Source organism: Crinia signifera, chromosome 1 (genome assembly GCF_055691185.1).
Source record: "Crinia signifera chromosome 1, ASM5569118v1, whole genome shotgun sequence".
Classification (NCBI taxonomy): domain Eukaryota; kingdom Metazoa; phylum Chordata; class Amphibia; order Anura; family Myobatrachidae; genus Crinia; species Crinia signifera.
The window spans coordinates 188,163,646-188,182,788 of NC_139217.1; the positions used below are offsets into that span (position 1 = coordinate 188,163,646).

The window sequence follows — 19,143 nt, forward strand, 5'->3', positions numbered from 1 at the left end:
CATAAACATGACATTTTTGCTGCCATAGACCTTTTTAAAAGCACAAACATCTTGTTTTGGATCAGTACTGGACTCCTAGATGTTGTGGCCACTCCACATTAAGTGCATGCCTAATCCACCTTCTCAGGAGATGCCTAAAGAGACTGCGGTGCTGATACTTTAGGCCAAAACATTTCTAGAGGCATAAAGGGTTTGATTAAGATAAGGTTGCAACAATAACAGGCAGTGGGGTAACTATAGCCCCGCAGCCCCCGCAGTGGCGGGGAGGCGCTGAGAGGGTGTGGGAATTGGGGGTCTGCGGGGCTATTGTTACCCACTGCCGTCTGCCCCTGCTGCCGGCGCTTGTGTCTGCGCTGGGTCCTGGCTCTCCCGGCTACTGCTGCTAATAAAAAAAGTGACACTCGAAAATAGCTGCCCCCATACTGCAGACAGTTTTTGAGGATGCTAGAGGAGGCGGCGGCCTCCTCTAGCAACCTTAAAAATGGTCTGCTGTATGGGGGCAGCCATTTTCCAAGTTTCACGTTTCATTAGCAGCAGTAGCCGGGAGAGCTGGGACCCACAGACGGATGCGGCAGGAGGTAAAAGCCACACGGGGGAGTTATCGGGATGCACCCCAAAAGGGGCGTGGCCTCATTAAAGAGGGCATGGCTTTGCAGGGATGTTGCTGATGCAAGCCATTCCCCCATTTTCCGACACTATGGGGGTATGACCAGTGCTGTGTGAGCTGCTGGACATGCCCACAGCCACCCCCCCCCCACACACACACACACACCGCTGGACACTTCTGGCCCTGGGTGGGATCCAGGAAAGTCCCAGGAAATGGGACTGTCCCATAAAAATCAGAACAGTTGGGAGGTATGTAATTATTCACTATACTGTTCCTGCTGACAGCATTCCTTTAGTTCAGTCAGTCACATATACAGTATATTGCCTGTCATGTAGAGGTTGTGTCTACCATATCTAAAATTCGGAAATACAGTATGGACTATTTCAAAATACAGAATTTTTTGAGTGAGACTGATAAACCTTTCTTCTTTCTTATGGTTCAATGCACAAAAAATTTGTTAATACACAACATTATCAAAAATATTGTATACATTTATCTTCAGGCTATATGTATTTATGTGTACAGCAGCATGTCCAAACCATGGCCCTCCAGCTGTTGTGAAACGACAATCCCTAACAGCAAATGAAAGCATGATGGGACTTATAGTTTCACAACAGCTGGAGGGCCGTAGTTTGGACATGCCTGGTGTACAGTATATGAAACACAATACATTTTACTATTCGCAAGATATCTGAAACATATTCCAAAATATGGAATCATTTGATATCAACACTACTTCTGCTCCCAAGTCTTTTTGGATAAGGGAGACTCAACCCATTTTCACAAAATCTACAGTATGAACAATGTCCATCACACTGCTTTTCATTAACATCTATTAAGCGCCAGGTGTATTTTGATTAAATTAATCTGTTCCCCATTATAGTATGATATGCAGTCGGTTTTAAAACTCCCAAAAATCTTTACAACTAAGACCTTAATGTAACATTATTCAATGATTACTTACCCTGAAGACATTTGTACATGTTATAAAATGTTTCAAAATGTGTACTCTAACATCATTCCTATACAAATAAAGTGATGATAACAAGGAAAATATTTTTGTAAATTCGTATAAACAGTATGTTATATTTAATATCTTATTGCCTCAATCCTCAGCAGTAAAACGTTAATGTTCAGATGAATTTATAATAGAAATAATGCTGGGACAATGCCTCTGATCTGTAGGTTGGTCCAGGGGCGTGGCTAATACCAATGAAACCCAGTGTGGTGTACCTAATGTCAATGTGCCTAGAGAAAGGGGACTCTGTAAGTGATGGGCCTGGCTTCATGGGCAAGCGGGCATGGCCTCACATTCCAGTCCTGTTTCATCACTTCTGGGTCTGCCCCCGGAAATCCCAGCTCCTACACAGTGACAGGAGATAGGTGCTGCATGTAATGTCACAGCGCAGCACCCATTCAGAGAGTGACACCTAGGTACAGACCACACCCCTCACGACTTCTTTGTTAGGCCATTGGTTTAGCCTGAAAAAGTGTGCTATAACTTGATTGTTACTACACTATACATCTGGGCTGTGGTTTGGCCTAGGTCTGTATTTCTTTTGCATTAAAAGCTGAGCTTCACACTGCAGATTCACCAATTACCTATTGTGTTTTATTTCTAGGTTTTAAGAGCAAAGATTCCGTTCCTGGTCTAGTTTCAGATCTGATGACAGGAAAGTTTGAAGTGGATAAATTGCTGTCCCACAAACTGCCTTTTAATGAAATAAATAAAGGTTTTGAACTGCTGCGTAAAGGAAAAAGGTATATTTTTGTTTTTAAGATAAGTATACAAAATAGTATAAAATTGGTTCAGATGTAGCCATGTTCATCATGGCTACATGGCAGCCGCGGGTGCACGTGTTGCGTGCATAGTCACACTTGCATCTCAGGCCACCAGGCTGCTGCCTCATAGATTTTCAATGGGTTGTGAGTGAAACTACAATGCCACACATTTCACACCCATGACAAAACAGAGCCATGATTAGCATGGCTACATCTGTACATTGCAGTCTTTTACATACTATATAAACTAAATATATGGAATACATATTGGTGACCGGTTGTCAGGATGACGGGATCCAGACGGAGGAAATATCGACAGGGGTCAGATAAGTATACTTACTTAACCCCTGCCCCCTCCATCTCTAATCTGCTCCATTGCCAACCCTAGAATTGCTAGAAAGAACACAGTCAAAATACAGTATATGTATGATACTTGCAAAAATTATGTTTGCAATAGAGAGTGTGATGTCTATTGTCCTGCTAAAAGGGGAGTCAGGGACAGAAGGGATATTGACAGCTTTCAACTATTTCAAACTTGCAGAGGAGGTGCCCGCTTGGGAGCAGGAGCCCGGTGGCAGATGACCCCATTGTCTCCCAGAGTTACGCCTCTGCCAAGTCCTAAACTAACTCCCCCACTCTGTAGCCTAACCCCAACCTTCCCCCAAATTCATTGTAATGCAAATTGCCATGTTTTTAAATAGCACTTTTACTTTTGTATGGGAAGTCATTGGAGGCCACTCACGTTTAACCATTCCTCCAAACTGCCTTGCTTTCCACGAGACCACCTCACAGAGCCGCTGGCCATGCCCTCACAGCTGCAAAATGGAATGTGGGCTTGCCGGAGTGCAGCTATTTGTAGTTCACACCCCCTTGTCAGACCATGCCCCCAAATTTTGGGCACACATGTCTGTCCCTCCCACTGCTAATCTAAAATTGGGAGGTATGGTTTACACCTCCCGAGGTATAAACCATACCTCCCAATTGAGCAAGAACTGTTTATAAAACCATGCTGAAACGTAATGCCAGAACACTGCACCAGACAGAATTAGAGTATACAAGTGGGTATGCTGCAAATGAAAACAATGTGGCTGATTCAAATCTGTATGCAAGTCAGCAACTCTGTTCCTATCATCTGTTTGTTAAAGCAGCAGTCATCTCCTAAAGTGCTCATTTGCACAATGGTATAAGAAATCGATACTTGTGTAATATCTGGACGCCCGATTATTTGAATGTATGCCTTAACTTAAGGCATGCAATCAGATGCGATGCAACGCGATTTTGCGGTAAAATCGCGTTGATTGCAACGCATCGCGACCAAATCGCATGCGATGCGATCGTCGCGATTTTCCATAGAATTCAATGTTAAAATGGTCCTGTTCATTTCCCCACTTTCCAAGTGGGCATAGAATTGATTTTATATAGCGTGGCGAGCGCAGTGAGCCACCGAGCCCGAAGCGTGTTGCTGGCGCAGCGAGCCCCGCGAGGGAACACGGATTACTTAAAATGTATTCCGCATCCCCTCGAGGGGCTTGCTGCGCTCGCCACGCTATATAAAATCAACTCTATGCCCACTTAGATAGTGGGAAAATGAACAGGACCATTTTAACATTGAATCCTATGGAAAATCGCGCCCATCGCATCGCATGCAATTTGGTTGCATGCGATGCGATGTGATTTTTTCCGACCCAATCTCAAAATCGGGCGCCCAGTTATTACACAAGTACCAAGAAATCCAACTGAAAATGTTAGCAGACAATTATTTTTAACATTAACAAGTATGAGGCTTATCATTTATATTTTGGTTTAATGATTGCCACTTGTTTTACCTGCAAATATGTCTGCATAATGTAAAATTCAATTAAAAATTAAGTTAAAGGAACTCAATATACAGTATAACAACATTTATTTTGTGATACTCTACTCGTTTTTTGTGAATCTCTACCAACTGCTATGTTTTTACCTTTATATCTACAGTATACGCACGGTGCTGCATTTCTAACAGCCTCCTAACTTCAGATGATTCTGAGGTTGACATGAAAAATACATCGGTGGAAGTTAATTTTTTATGATAATTTCTATAACAATTTTTTCAACAATATTTTTTTCTGGATTTCCATATCAGTGTGTGTGCTAGCAGAAATGTTCATCACATTTGTTAGCATACTCTGAAAGGAAGAAATACAATTTAAAACTACGCTTTGTGCATACAGGAAGTATCTCATGTGTATTTCTCAAGACATTTCACCAAGTGGATATGATTAGAGAGTCCATGCAGTTAATATAAAAATAGATCTGTAAACACACATTTTTAGACAAGTGTTTTTTCACACTCATTTCAACTGCTAGTGGAATCACCTGCTAATTTGCTAAGGATTACATTATAATGCACAATGTCACTATGATTAATCTTAATCTCCTAAAAATTTACAGCAAACAGTACTGTATCATTTGTCATCTACATATGTCTTGTGATTTTTGTACATCATTGTTACAGTTTGTATCATAACAAATAAAATTAAATAATTACCAAAATCCTTGTTTTAACCATTAAACTAACACTAATGGTTATAATCTGTTAATATATAGTTAAATGGATAATCATTATGAGCTGTCTCATATATGAGCTATTGTGCATGACTCATCTGTCTAAATAACATCACATATCTAACACAATTCACAAAACTAAAATGTTAGACTGTCTAGTCTCAACGAGCAGGACTTGTTTACATGCCTCTATTAAAGTGTCTAAATGTGTGAAAGTCTGTCATTGTGGTATTGAAGCACTGCAGTGCTGTACAGCTGTACATTTGTGGTCATACTATTTATATATTATAACTACTAATATGATTGAGACTAAACAGATAAAGTACATACCTTTAACATACCTATTGACATTACTAACTTTGCATCTACTAATCTTCTTGCCCTAATTTCCTCCCTTGGCCTTTCTCAGTAGACCCCCTCCTCCATCCCCACAAACCAACTTGGCCACTGTCTTCACTCAACCCTTTTCACTTCTCTAACCCCCCATTCCCCCTCTCTGACCACCATCTTCTCTCTTGTACACTCTTTTCCAATCCTCTCCACCCTGTGCCCAGACTCACCCTCACCAGATGAAATCTTAGTGCTCTAAACCCCACTGTCATCCTATACTCACTCAATACCCTAATTTCTCTTCTATCCACCATGGCCTGCCCCAACCAGGCTCCTTCTATAACTCCACCTTTTTTTTTTACTTCCTACAGCTCTGCCCTCTCCCATGCCAAGCAATCTTTTTTTTCCAATCACATGTCTCATCAGTCCTTCAGTCCCTGCCACCTCTATGATATTTTTCAACACATTCCATTGCCCCCTCCTCCTCCCCTCCCACCCTCCCTTAGTGCCTCTGAATTATCCTCCTTCTCTAATATTGAGATGATCCACCATAAAATCTTTTCCTCCTCAGCAACTCTGCTACCTCCTCCATCCTCTCCCTCCAGCCTTCCCACCTTGTGTTCCTTCCACCTCACTACAGAAAATAAGTCCTCTTCCTCATCCTATCCTCTCCCCTCACCACCCTCTTGTCTTCTTCGCTCCCCCTCCTGCTTTGTGTGCTCTCACCTTGCTCACCTCTTCAATCCATCACTCCTTAATGGCATCTTTCCCTTGTCATTCAAACATGCTCTGGTCTCATCAATTCTTAGAAAACCCGGTACTTATGTATTAGCAGGGTGCCCACTAAGCAAATTGCTTAGTGGGCGATTCTGCGTAAAAAAAAAATCGCATCGCATGTGTTTTTTGCATGCGATGCGATCGCATGCAATGCGATTCTCCTATGTTATTTATTCACTGCTTTCTACCCTCGGGCGGTGCGATGCGATCGCACCGCATGCAAAATCGCATGTAATTGCATGCTATTTTATAGGGTGCGATGCCATTTACTTTACTATACATTTTTATGAGATGCAATGAGATTTACGCACCCCCCACTATCCACACCACCCCGAAGCGTGGCAAGTGCAGCGAGCCCCGCGAGGGGTGGCGGAACGTGTCCTCCTGACATTTTCATACCCCCACTATCCACGTCAGCATGGAGTTGACTCGATATAGTGTGGCGAGCGCAGCGAGCCACTGAGCCCGAAGCGTGGCGTGCACAGTGAGCCCCGTGAGGGGCCACGGAATACTTGTAACGTAATCTGCGTCCCCTCGCGGGGCTCGCTGCGCTCACCATGCTTTGGGCTCGGTGGCTCACCACACAATATAAAATCAACTCCACGCTGTTGTGCATAGTGGGGGTATAAAAAGGTCGGGAGGACACGTTACAGGGCTCGCTGCGCTCGCCACGCTTTGGGGTGGAGTGTATGGGGGGGTGCCTAAATATCATTGCAAGTCATAGAACTGTATAGTAAAGTAAATGGCATCGCACCCTATAAAATCGCATGCGATCGCATGAAATTTTGTGGGAGTTGCGATGCGATCGCAACGCACCGCCCGAGGGTAGAAAACAGTGAATGAATTACATAGGAAAATTGCATCGCATGCGATTAATTTTCCTACGGTGCCGAACGTATGCAAATAGGCCGCCCTGCTAATACATAAGTACTGAAAACCCAACCTTGACTCTTACCTACCGTCTAGCTACTGCCCAATCTCTCTCATCCTGTTCATCTCCAAACTACTTAAGCATCTTTTATATAGCCATCTTACCTCTCTGCTAATTCCATCCTCCATCCTCTTCAGGAGATAAAGTCTAGGGATATGTTCTCACAGCCTTCTGCTTTTCACGGTCATACATTTATCAGACCATAAATGAGAGAGAACTGTGGAGCAAGAGAATCCCTGGGCAGAAAGGTAGAAAATGTAGTTTAATGTTGATAAATATAAAGTAATTATTTATGGGGGAAAAATGAACTGGCTATTTTATTGGCTAAATGGATTTATTATAGGGAATACTGCTGCAGAGAAGGACTTGGGGGTCATCATAGTTGAAATATTGGGTAATAGTGCACACTGCTCAAGTGCAGCAGCAAAAGCAAACAGGACACTGACATGCATTAAAAGGGGTATAAATTCAAGGGATGCCATTGTGATAGTGCCTCTTTACAAGACATTGGAGAGACCACACATGGAATATTGTGTTCATTTCTGGGCACCACATCTTAAAAAGGACATAAATGAATTGTAACAGGTACAGAGAAGAGCGACTAAGCTAGTAAAAGGTCTTGAATCACTAGAATACAAAGATAGGTTAACCAGGATGAATATGTTTTCACTGGAGAAAAGGAGGTTGAGAGGTGATATGATTAGTATGTTCAAATACCGAATTGGGAATAATATGGAACTGGGAGATTATTTGTTCACTAACAGGCTTATACTTAGGACACGCGGGCATGTACTGAGGCTCGAGGAAAATAAATTCTGTACTGAATTAAGAAGAGGATTCTTCACCATTAGAGCAGCAAAATTCTGGAACTTATTGCCGGTGGGGTTGATTATAGCGGCTACTGTTAATGAATTTAAATCAAAACTGGATGCATTTTTGGCCACTAAGGGAATCCTATAGATATGACTTACTCAAGTCAGTAGTTACAAGTTAGATAGGTTGAACTCGATGGACTGACGTCTTTTCTCAGCCTTAATTACTATATTACTATATAACTGTTATAAGTGTAACAACTACAGTGGCTACTAATTAAGCTCTTTAATCAAAGTCCAATCATCATTTTAATGTCTTAAAATCCAACTTTTATTCTAGATTAAACATTACCAGATGAATTATTATTACATAAGGCACTTGACTTACTCTTATACATATGAATGTTAAGGGTAATTGCCAACATGGGTAACGAATGTCCTCACTATCATGCCAAGGAAAATATTCTGTGCTGGCAGATAGCAACAAGAGTATAGATGCACTTACTGTAGGTAAGCAAAACCTTCTCAAGAATCAGAAGACTAAAGAGGTTTATTTATATACTGTAGCTCATGTATAACTGTCCTGGATGCCAGGCTTGCCTGCAGTTAGCAGATTTTTGGAAAATAGAAATACATAGCTATATTCCTCATACCTCTTATGGGCCTTACACACGGAGCGAGATTCAGGCATTTTCTAAACAATCTTACATTATTTTACTAAACTGCTCACAAAATGCCTGAATACTGCTGTGTATGTAGACCACACAGCGATTTAAATGTGCGGCCTGCTAGGTCTGTATGTTCTGCCAATTTATTACCTGCACGTAGGTTATTAATCGGTTGGGGCCAGAGTTCTCAATGGAGAACTGCACTGTGCAGCACTGTGTGCTGAGAGATCAGAGCATTGTGGTACATGTGTAGGGCCCATTAATCTGGAAGACCTCCTTTTGTTCAGTTTCATGTAGTTGCATGATATTTACTTATATCATGATTCCCTATATGTGCAGTGCTGCTTTATATGTTGTTCATTATGTACTAACAACAATGACACTCAGTTTATTCAGAAAATAAATTAAATAAATTAATTATCTCCATTATAGAAAAACAAAGCACTCCCATTTTAGGATATTGATGTCTTCAGCATCCTAGTGCTCACAATACCACTGGCAGTGTGATAAATTCATATATATGTGCATGTAGTGATTTATAGGCATACAATGCCATACTAGTTATTCTTAATATAAGATATATTGTGCTATAAACATATGCTATCCCCACAGTGGACATTGTCTGACAATTCCCAGCAGTCTCTGCAACTGGTGAAGAGGTCAGGAGTTGGTCACATGACCAGGGTCAGTGGATGACAGTTGAGAGGGAGCAACAGTTGGGCTGTGCAGTCTGTGAGGGGAAGATGGAGAGTCTCTGTGGAGAGGGGCGCGGTGAGTGGTTCTCCAGCCCCTTATGCAATTTAACATCTCCTCAGGCCAGCCTCCCGCAAAATACATAGCACAGCCCCTACACAGGCCGCTTATGCATAGAGAGGGGAGTCACTGAGGAAGAGTGACAGACATTACAAAGCCAGCCCTCAGTCTTTATGAGAGAGAGAGAGAGAGAGAGAGAGAGAGAGAGAGAAGGATGATAAATGCTGGACAGTATTTATTTACTTAGCTGAAAAAGAGACTGTCATTTGTTTTTGTTAAAGAGTTAACATTCAAGTCAGTACAGCCTAGCAGTATATACTACACAGCAGAGTAATTATCTGGAGGTGGCCCATACATCTTATTATGGAAGAAAGCCGGTTTGCAGCAGTGAGGTGAAATATACTAAGGCTAAAGTACAAAAATCGCCACATAAAGCTTCCAGCCTAATGGACATAGGGAATCCTACATTGGCATAAATATATAACAAGGAAAGTGTGGTGACTGCAGTCCAGGCATACAGATCTGCTAGTGCTCGACATCAGTGTTTGTCACCATAGCAACTCACTGTCAACAGTGTCCAGTACTGAGAGGACAGAGTAGCTTCAGAAAACTGTCTAATATCACTGCAATATATGTTAGGCTAATAAGCAGTCATGCGTGGAAGAAAGACTTATTAAGGACAGTGTGACACACAGCACAGTTAACAGAATCCTGAATATTTAACGTGTTATCCCCAATATATTATTATATCCTGTGGTCCATCTACTAGCAATTGATCTATCCGTGCAACAAAATAGAGCAACTTAGTTAAATCAACTACATTAAGGGAGAAAGGAAACACTCAACAGAGAAAAGATTTATTGTAGACAGAGTTACTGGAGTGGATACCATACTTACAACTACAGACATTGCCTCCGGTTACAAAGTTGCCCTTTGGATTACAAATCCAGTGTTTCTAGTTGCTACTACAGAGGATTAGAATTTACCTGGGACTGTTTAGTACAGAACTTTGAGCTCATTAGGAACAGTGAAACAGGGTACACCCTGGGACTCTGAAAACAAACACAGAAGCGCTTCTTACTGACTGCTTAAGGTATATACTATAGTGTACACTGAGTGTATATTATTGCGCAATAATAGTAGCCATAAGTACTATTCAACGTACTTGAGCAAAGTCATATATCTATTTAAGAATTGAATGTAATATTTGTATGTTAATAATCTATTTATTGGTTTAGGAAGGAAAGGTAGGGTTGCTTAATGTTCTATTCCTAAGGAAATAGTTCGTGAATAGTGGTCAGAGGTCGGCATCGAACTTCAGTTCCTGTATAATAAAAATTGAATTGTGATTGTAGCTTTATTTGATGCACATATTGAATGTTCTATGCATATTGACGGTATCTGTTCCTGAAGAATAAATTGTTTGCTTATTTAAAAAGTACCAAATTGTTTGCTTACAATAAATTGAACACTGTAAAGAGCAGAACAGAAATACTTACCTGTGATAGATTTCACATTTGGCGTCTGACGAACAGGATACATACCTCAAAAGCGGGGAAAACCTAACCCAGCGTCACTCAAAATGTCTCAAGACAATAGTCAAGAAGAGATGCTTGGCAACGAGGACCAAGGAAATGCAACGGATAGAATGAGTTCAACGACACGTAAACCGGCAGTGATAACTATGCCCTATTACTTGGGGGCGCCATGGCTTCCCACTTATACCGGAGATAGTGGAATGACTGAAACCAATGAGTTCCGCGACTTTAGGGAACAAATTGAAACCATGTTCCAGGTATATAGATTAGATGAAAATCAACAAGTTAAAATACTGTTGGCTCAACTGAGAGGATTTGCGAAAAGGGAAGTGAAGTCGTGGCCAGAAAGCCAAAAGAAATCGGCAACAGACATACTGAAAAAGTTAGCAGAAGTGTTCGATGCGAAGACTTTATCAGAACTCAAAACACAGTTTTATTCTAGAAAGCAACAACCGCATGAAACGCTACGAGAATATGCCGTAGAATTACATGAGGCATTGCAGGATATAAAGTTGTGTGCCCCAAGAGAACCGATTGAAGAAGATGAAACTTTAACCAATCAATTTCTTGACGGAATCTACGATGCCAATACCAAAGGACAGTTAAAGATGTTACATCGTCAAGAATCACCTATAAGCTTTGCGGCCTTCAAGGAGTTGATGGTAAAGGTTTTAGGCAATAAACCCAAAAAGGGAACCTTGAACGCACCTGTTGAAACCGTTTTTCAGCAAGTTCAATCTGCTGCCTTTAAAGACCCCATTGAAGAAATGAAAGGGCAAATTGCTGAATTGACACAAGGAATGACGGATCTTTGTCGAGAATTGAGAACCTTAAAAGAGACGCAGACATTACAGAGACCCTGGCAGATGGAGAGAGAACCCTGCTACGGAAATGATGGGAGAAACGCTTCATGGAGCTCCCGCCGACTTCTTACAGATAAATTAGATGAACAAGGAAGACCCATCTGCAGGCATTGCCAAAGGAGCGGGCCTATTGAGCAAAATTGCCGCAGTACGGAACATAGAAACAGGACTCCCGAGGTCCGGGACCAACCGTCGGGAGAATCTTCAGTAGAAGGTCCCACATCGCAAGAATGGATACCAAAATTCATTGGATGTTGCCCTACTCTTGACATCAAAGTGAATGGAGTCAGCATTCCAGCATTGTTGGATACCGGGTCACAAGTGACTACGATTCGTTGGGATGAGTTTATTAAGCATTGGAGGAAAGAAAGTATCATAGCCACACCACCGGCCGGGTTGAATTTGTTAGCCAGTAATGGACAACGTATCGAGTGTTGCGGATACTTTGAAGCTGAGATCGAGATAGGACAAGCTCATCTCCTCAATCAAGGATGTTTAATTACGGCTGTTAAAGAACAATGGTTACCGCCCATAATTATTGGAATGAATGTCCTAAGAAATTGCCCGGAAGAACTAATCTCGACACTGACACAAAAATCATACAGCCAACCTCAGACTCTGAACCGAATTATGCAGCACACTATTTATGGCCGGAGAAGCCAGGTAGAGAAGAGAGTGCTGGCTACACAAGTACAAGGAACTGTCAAGTGGTTTAATGTCCGGAAGAGGTATGGCTTCATCAACAGGAATGACACAAGAGATGATATCTTTGTCCATCAGACGGCCATAAAGAGAAACAACCCCCAGAAATTTCTGCGCAGTGTTGGAGAGGGCGAGACGGTTGAATTTGATGTGGTAGAAGGGGAGAAGGGTGCTGAGGCAGCCAACGTGACGGCCCCTGGTGGTGTACCAGTAAAAGGAAGCCGGTTTGCTCCCAACAGACGTCAATTCCGCAGATGGTCTTACCAGCCAAAAGTAGAGGATGCTGCCGAATCTGGTGGAGAAGGCATAAGTACAGACCAAGCAAGTGAAGGGGAGAGAGTAGAAGAAGTGTTCCCTCCGCAGAGACCCCTCCAGTGCAGAAGTCCACCACCATTCTCCCACAGGCAACCTTTTGGTAGGGGAAACAGCGCAGCGGATCAGGAGCTTGACACCCTCCCCGAGGGGACGGAAGTGATACAGACCGATGGGGTGTATGGAATAAGAAGAAATGGAGATGACCACCAAGTTCTTAAGATGGTACACAGAAACCAACTCGAGCCATACCAGGACTGTACAGAAGAAGATGCAATACCACAAGTCCCCTACCATCCTATGCAAGACCCAGTATATCTTCAGCGCCTTAGGGAAATACTCCTCGCAGAGAAAAGAAGAGAGGCAGAGGAACGTGGCCTATTCCTCCACAAAGATGGTGCAGAGGAGATGTCCAGCAGACTCATTAGAAGTACCCGAGGGGTGAAACCCCTCAGATTCAGAGATTGAACATATATGTTTAAAGTAAAGAATGATTTATGATAAAATTGTAAACTTTCTTGACTTAAAAAGCATGTAATGATTTGCAATGTTTGAAATATATATATATGTAGTATATTGATGTTTAAAAATTTATAAAGTCCATTGCCTGAGGACATGCAATGTTTTACCGGGGAAAAATGTGATAAATTCATATATATGTGCATGTAGTGATTTATAGGCATACAATGCCATACTAGTTATTCTTAATATAAGATATATTGTGCTATAAACATATGCTATCCCCACAGTGGACATTGTCTGACAATTCCCAGCAGTCTCTGCAACTGGTGAAGAGGTCAGGAGTTGGTCACATGACCAGGGTCAGTGGATGACAGTTGAGAGGGAGCAACAGTTGGGCTGTGCAGTCTGTGAGGGGAAGATGGAGAGTCTCTGTGGAGAGGGGCGCGGTGAGTGGTTCTCCAGCCCCTTATGCAATTTAACATCTCCTCAGGCCAGCCTCCCGCAAAATACATAGCACAGCCCCTACACAGGCCGCTTATGCATAGAGAGGGGAGTCACTGAGGAAGAGTGACAGACATTACAAAGCCAGCCCTCAGTCTTTATGAGAGAGAGAGAGAGAGAGAGAAGGATGATAAATGCTGGACAGTATTTATTTACTTAGCTGAAAAAGAGACTGTCATTTGTTTTTGTTAAAGAGTTAACATTCAAGTCAGTACAGCCTAGCAGTATATACTACACAGCAGAGTAATTATCTGGAGGTGGCCCATACATCTTATTATGGAAGAAAGCCGGTTTGCAGCAGTGAGGTGAAATATACTAAGGCTAAAGTACAAAAATCGCCACATAAAGCTTCCAGCCTAATGGACATAGGGAATCCTACATTGGCATAAATATATAACAAGGAAAGTGTGGTGACTGCAGTCCAGGCATACAGATCTGCTAGTGCTCTACATCAGTGTTTGTCACCATAGCAACTCACTGTCAACAGTGTCCAGTACTGAGAGGACAGAGTAGCTTCAGAAAACTGTCTAATATCACTGCAATATATGTTAGGCTAATAAGCAGTCATGCGTGGAAGAAAGACTTATTAAGGACAGTGTGACACACAGCACAGTTAACAGAATCCTGAATATTTAACGTGTTATCCCCAATATATAATTATATCCTGTGGTCCATCTACTAGCAATTGATCTATCCGTGCAACAAAATAGAGCAACTTAGTTAAATCAACTACATTAAGGGAGAAAGGAAACACTCAACAGAGAAAAGATTTATTGTAGACAGAGTTACTGGAGTGGATACCATACTTACAACTACAGACATTGCCTCCGGTTACAAAGTTGCCCTTTGGATTACAAATCCAGTGTTTCTAGTTGCTACTACAGAGGATTAGAATTTACCTGGGACTGTTTAGTACAGAACTTTGAGCTCATTAGGAACAGTGAAACAGGGTACACCCTGGGACTCTGAAAACAAACACAGAAGCGCTTCTTACTGACTGCTTAAGGTATATACTATAGTGTACACTGAGTGTATATTATTGCGCAATAATAGTAGCCATAAGTACTATTCAACGTACTTGAGCAAAGTCATATATCTATTTAAGAATTGAATGTAATATTTGTATGTTAATAATCTATTTATTGGTTTAGGAAGGAAAGGTAGGGTTGCTTAATGTTCTATTCCTAAGGAAATAGTTCGTGAATAGTGGTCAGAGGTCGGCATCGAACTTCAGTTCCTGTATAATAAAAATTGAATTGTGATTGTAGCTTTATTTGATGCACATATTGAATGTTCTATGCATATTGACGGTATCTGTTCCTGAAGAATAAATTGTTTGCTTATTTAAAAAGTACCAAATTGTTTGCTTACAATAAATTGAACACTGTAAAGAGCAGAACAGAAATACTTACCTGTGATAGATTTCACAGCAGCATCCAACTACCGCCAGGAGACCAGCATCAGAATCCCGACATTGATAAGGATGCCGACGCTGCTCTCCCGACTGGCAGGATGCCAAACATAAGTATGCTGGGGCGAGTTAGAGATAGGCACATAGAAGGGAGGATAGGCGTAAGGCTGCAGGGTACAGTGGTTAGGTACTAGAGGGTTAGGATCAGTCTGCGGGGGGGGTGTTAGGTTTTGGCTGCGGGCAGGGAAGGTTAAGTATAGAGGTCTGCTGGGATTCCCTACTTCGGGATGCCAGTGTTAGTATCCCAAACGCTGGTCATCTGATTTTTACCTTCACATGAAAGTAGTCTTATCATTATACCAATCTTCATGTGGATTCTTGCAAAGTGCTGATGAGTTCAAAGCACTCGAGATAATGCAGAGTTCATATACACAGGGAATAATGTAAGTATGTCATCAGTTAGCACTGGAAACAGGCACGAGGAAATCTACAAAGAGTTTCAGTCACAGTGGGGTAAATTTACTAAGATTGGAGTTCTATTGAAAATGGTATGTTGATGATAGCAACCAATCAGATTCGATCTATTATCTTCCAGAAGGTGCTAAATAAATAAGATGTAGGGTGCAATGTAATAGGATGAAAGATTCAGAAAGTGAGAAATTTAGTTAGAAATCTCCAGTTTTTTTAAAGCGGCAACATTTACACTGCAAAATCAAACTGGTTTGGAGGAGCCTTTATTTATTTTGAAGGCATAATAAATCTGCCCCATTGTTTGGTAGTAGTGGGACCCCATGCTCCTACAGCAGGATATGGGGAATGTAGACCTTACTGTGAGTAGGACATTAAAGAGTGAGAGGGGAGGATACAGGTGAACATGTCCATCAATCCTGTAGAGGAGATGTGGCAATGGGGGGGGGGGGATGTTGCTGTAGGAGGAGAGGAGTAATGAAAAGGCAGAGACAAGGGAAAAGGGGAAAAGTCCCAAGGTGGAACCAAAAGTGAAAATAAGTGAATGAGATGAACAACAGGAAAGGGACAGCCAGGGAAGATGATGCAAGAGCTTAAAAATAGGATGAGGAGAAGGAACAAAGCATACTGTAAATAGAACACGAAAAAATCAACCAGGTCAGCTGCACCAAAATAGAACAGCGAGCCTGGGAGAATGCGATGCACAATGTGAGCCACTGCAGAATAAGTAGACACCTGAAAAAGAGAGCTCCAAATCAAATGTAACTATAAATGTAATGATTAATGGTTATTAATATACCGTATATACTCGAGTATAAGTCGACCCGAATATAAGCCGAGGCACCTAATTTTACCACAAAAAACTGGAAAAACTTATTGACCCGAGTATAAGCGTAGGGTGGGACATGCAGCAGCTACTGGTACATTTCCCTGTATAATAATACCAGGACACAACAGGCTGCTCCCACTGCCTAATAGCAGGACACCACAGGCTGCTCCCCCTGGGACACCACAGGCTGCTCCCCTGGGACACCACAGGCTGATCCCCCCTGCTCACCCCTGGGACACCACAGGCTTTTCAACCTGCCTTATAGCAGGACACCACAGGCTGCTCCCCCTGGGACACCACAGGCTGCTCCCCTGGGACACCACAGGATGATCCCCCCTGCTCACCCCTGGGACACCACAGGCTTTTCAACCTGCCTTATAGCAGGACACTACAGGCTGCTCCCCCCTGCTCACCCCTGGGACACCACCAAATTCAATTTTGACAAGAATACACTGTAATGTGCACATAGACGTGGTACACAGGAGCTGACAGATGCAGAAGCACAACAAGCACAGACACGTCCACACACACACCAGAAGCACATTCCTCTACTCATCCACTGAGCCCTGTCATTAGCAATATCACACTGGGCATTACCCAACACTTATTTGTTCTATAAAGTCTTATTACAGGCACACAGGAATATCACCACAGTGATGGCAGGCACACAGGTATATCACCACAGTGATTACAGGCACCCCCTGCAAGGGACACCGCACACGGAGGGGGGAGGGAGCAGCCGCCGCTTACCTTCTCCAGCGTCCGACTCCAGGGGGTTTGGGGTGCGCCGGTGACTGGCTCCATGGCCTCCGCCACTGCCCTGCCGTCCACTTCGCTGCCCGGCTCCACTTTGAACAAAGGCGCGGCTATGGCAACATGGCCGCCGGCCTCCTGCACTGAGGACATGTACAGTGCAGGAGGCCGGCGGCCATGTTGCCGGTAGCCGCGCCTATGTTCAAAGTGGAACCGGGCAGCGAAGTGTATGGCTGGACGCAGGGCAGACGCCACTGACTCGAGTATAAGTAGAGTGGGGACTTTTTCAGCTAAAACAAAGGCTGAAAAACTCGGCTTATACTCGAGTATATACGGTAGATTGTAAGCTCCACTGGGGCCGGGACTGATGTGAATGTTCAAATATTCTCTGTAAAGCGCTGCGGAATATGTATGCTCAATATAAGAAACTGTTAAATAATAAAAAATAATAACGGGGACTGTTGGGCATGGGTAACATAAACTCACATAAATTGTGTTCCAGTAATTCTCCTGCGAGCTTCAAAGGATGAAAAACAACGTTCCTATCTTACGAGGAGCGTTCCTCTTCTCCGCCTTAGGATAACTTTATGTGTGGTGACCACTGTGCATTCGTATCTTCTAAATCAAACGGGTGTTTGACCCTTCACCACACTCCAAACCAAGGAAAAGATACCATACATCCCTTGTAAGGGATTGGCGTCTCCTCTTCTCCGAGCGAAAATGTGTTTCTCAAATTCACTGATTATTCAGACACTTTTTTTTTCCACAATTTTTTCTCCATGTGCCAGAAGACCACATAGGAACATAATAGAACCAAATATAGTGTAATACAGTTTTTATTTGCTCACAATAATTAAAAGATGGGTCTGAATAACAAGTATAAAAAATCATAAAATATGTTTAGAAATTTCTCTATGTCAAAGATGGTTAGTGCGCCGTATATGGGAATTCAACAATTACCGGATGAGGTGGAGAACTTGATGGAAAAAGTTCTCAAACGTGCATGATATGTGAAGGTCCCGGAAACTTTCACCTCAGGCAAGAACACCAGAAGGTACCGGTAGGAGGTTCCCCAAGTCGGCGTCGTCAGGTAAGAACCAACGCGTTTCAACCGCCTGCTGCGGTCTTTATCAAGGATGTAAAGCTGTAGTATGTATCTCCCTATTTAAAAGAGTAAGTATCCAATCAAATGGGGGCACTGTTTAGCGCCAAAAAACTTTCCGGCGTATTCACCGGAAGTTGTCATCACTACTTCCGACCCACTTCCGTCATCTCAGGCAGGGCATCCGTGCCGCACTTCCGGTATTGTCTCAGACGTACGGGAATAATACAAAGCATGTATCTGTTGTGCTCTCTCAAATGGACGGTCATCCAAATTAAGTTGCAGAAGGTGCAGATGCTTATGATTCACGGTGTCCATTGCCATGATTGTAATGCGTGCGGATATATAATGTGCGGAGAGTGCAGGTGTTTCTGGATATAGTTTCCTCCAAGAAATACAGATATAGAATAAAAAAAGGAAATATAAAAGGGGCATAATTAAAATCCAGATACATTCAGAATAAATAAGTTACAACAATAAAAACATCGAGATATAATAAAAAAGACTATAGGAACCATTTGATCTCAAAGTCTTTGTTGAGACCATGCGGGTGTAAAGTATTAAGATTAAAAATACATTTCATCTCTTCTTTTGCCAGTTGAGATACTTTGTTCTTTTTTCTTGGGTCATCTTTAATTTCTTTGATGCCCAGGAATCTGACAATATGGTTCGAATTAGAATTATGAGCAATTTTAAATTGCTGAGACAGGCTGTGAGTGTCAAGACCTTTTTTAATATTGTTAAGATGTTCCGTTATACGGGTCTTAAGAGGTCTTGACGTGCGCCCTATATAAAAAAAGGTTACATGAACATTCAACATTCAAGAAAAATGAATTATTTTGTTCCATTCATCTTTAAATTTCTCGGTGGCTATTTCGAAGGACGCCTGTTTGTCAATAATCAAACCCTTGGGAATTATGTCGTGTGCTAAATACTTTTCACGTTACCCCACGGCCAATATTAATAAATTTGAGAGCTTTGTGGATGTACATAAATTT

General features: G+C 42.3%; 1 protein-coding gene across 1 annotated transcript in view; it reads left to right on the plus strand.

The window, feature by feature from the left end:
• LOC146065535 (alcohol dehydrogenase 1-like) overlaps positions 1-5,148 on the plus strand; it is a 45,139-nt gene extending 39,991 nt beyond the window's left edge. Inside the window, exons 8-9 of the mRNA XM_083179051.1 lie at positions 2,230-2,368; positions 4,364-5,148. Of these exons, the coding sequence (XP_083035177.1) occupies positions 2,230-2,368; positions 4,364-4,388 (164 nt within the window). The 3' untranslated portion in view covers positions 4,389-5,148. The remainder of the gene's footprint in view (positions 1-2,229; positions 2,369-4,363) is intronic.
• The last annotated feature ends 13,995 nt before the right edge of the window (positions 5,149-19,143 follow it).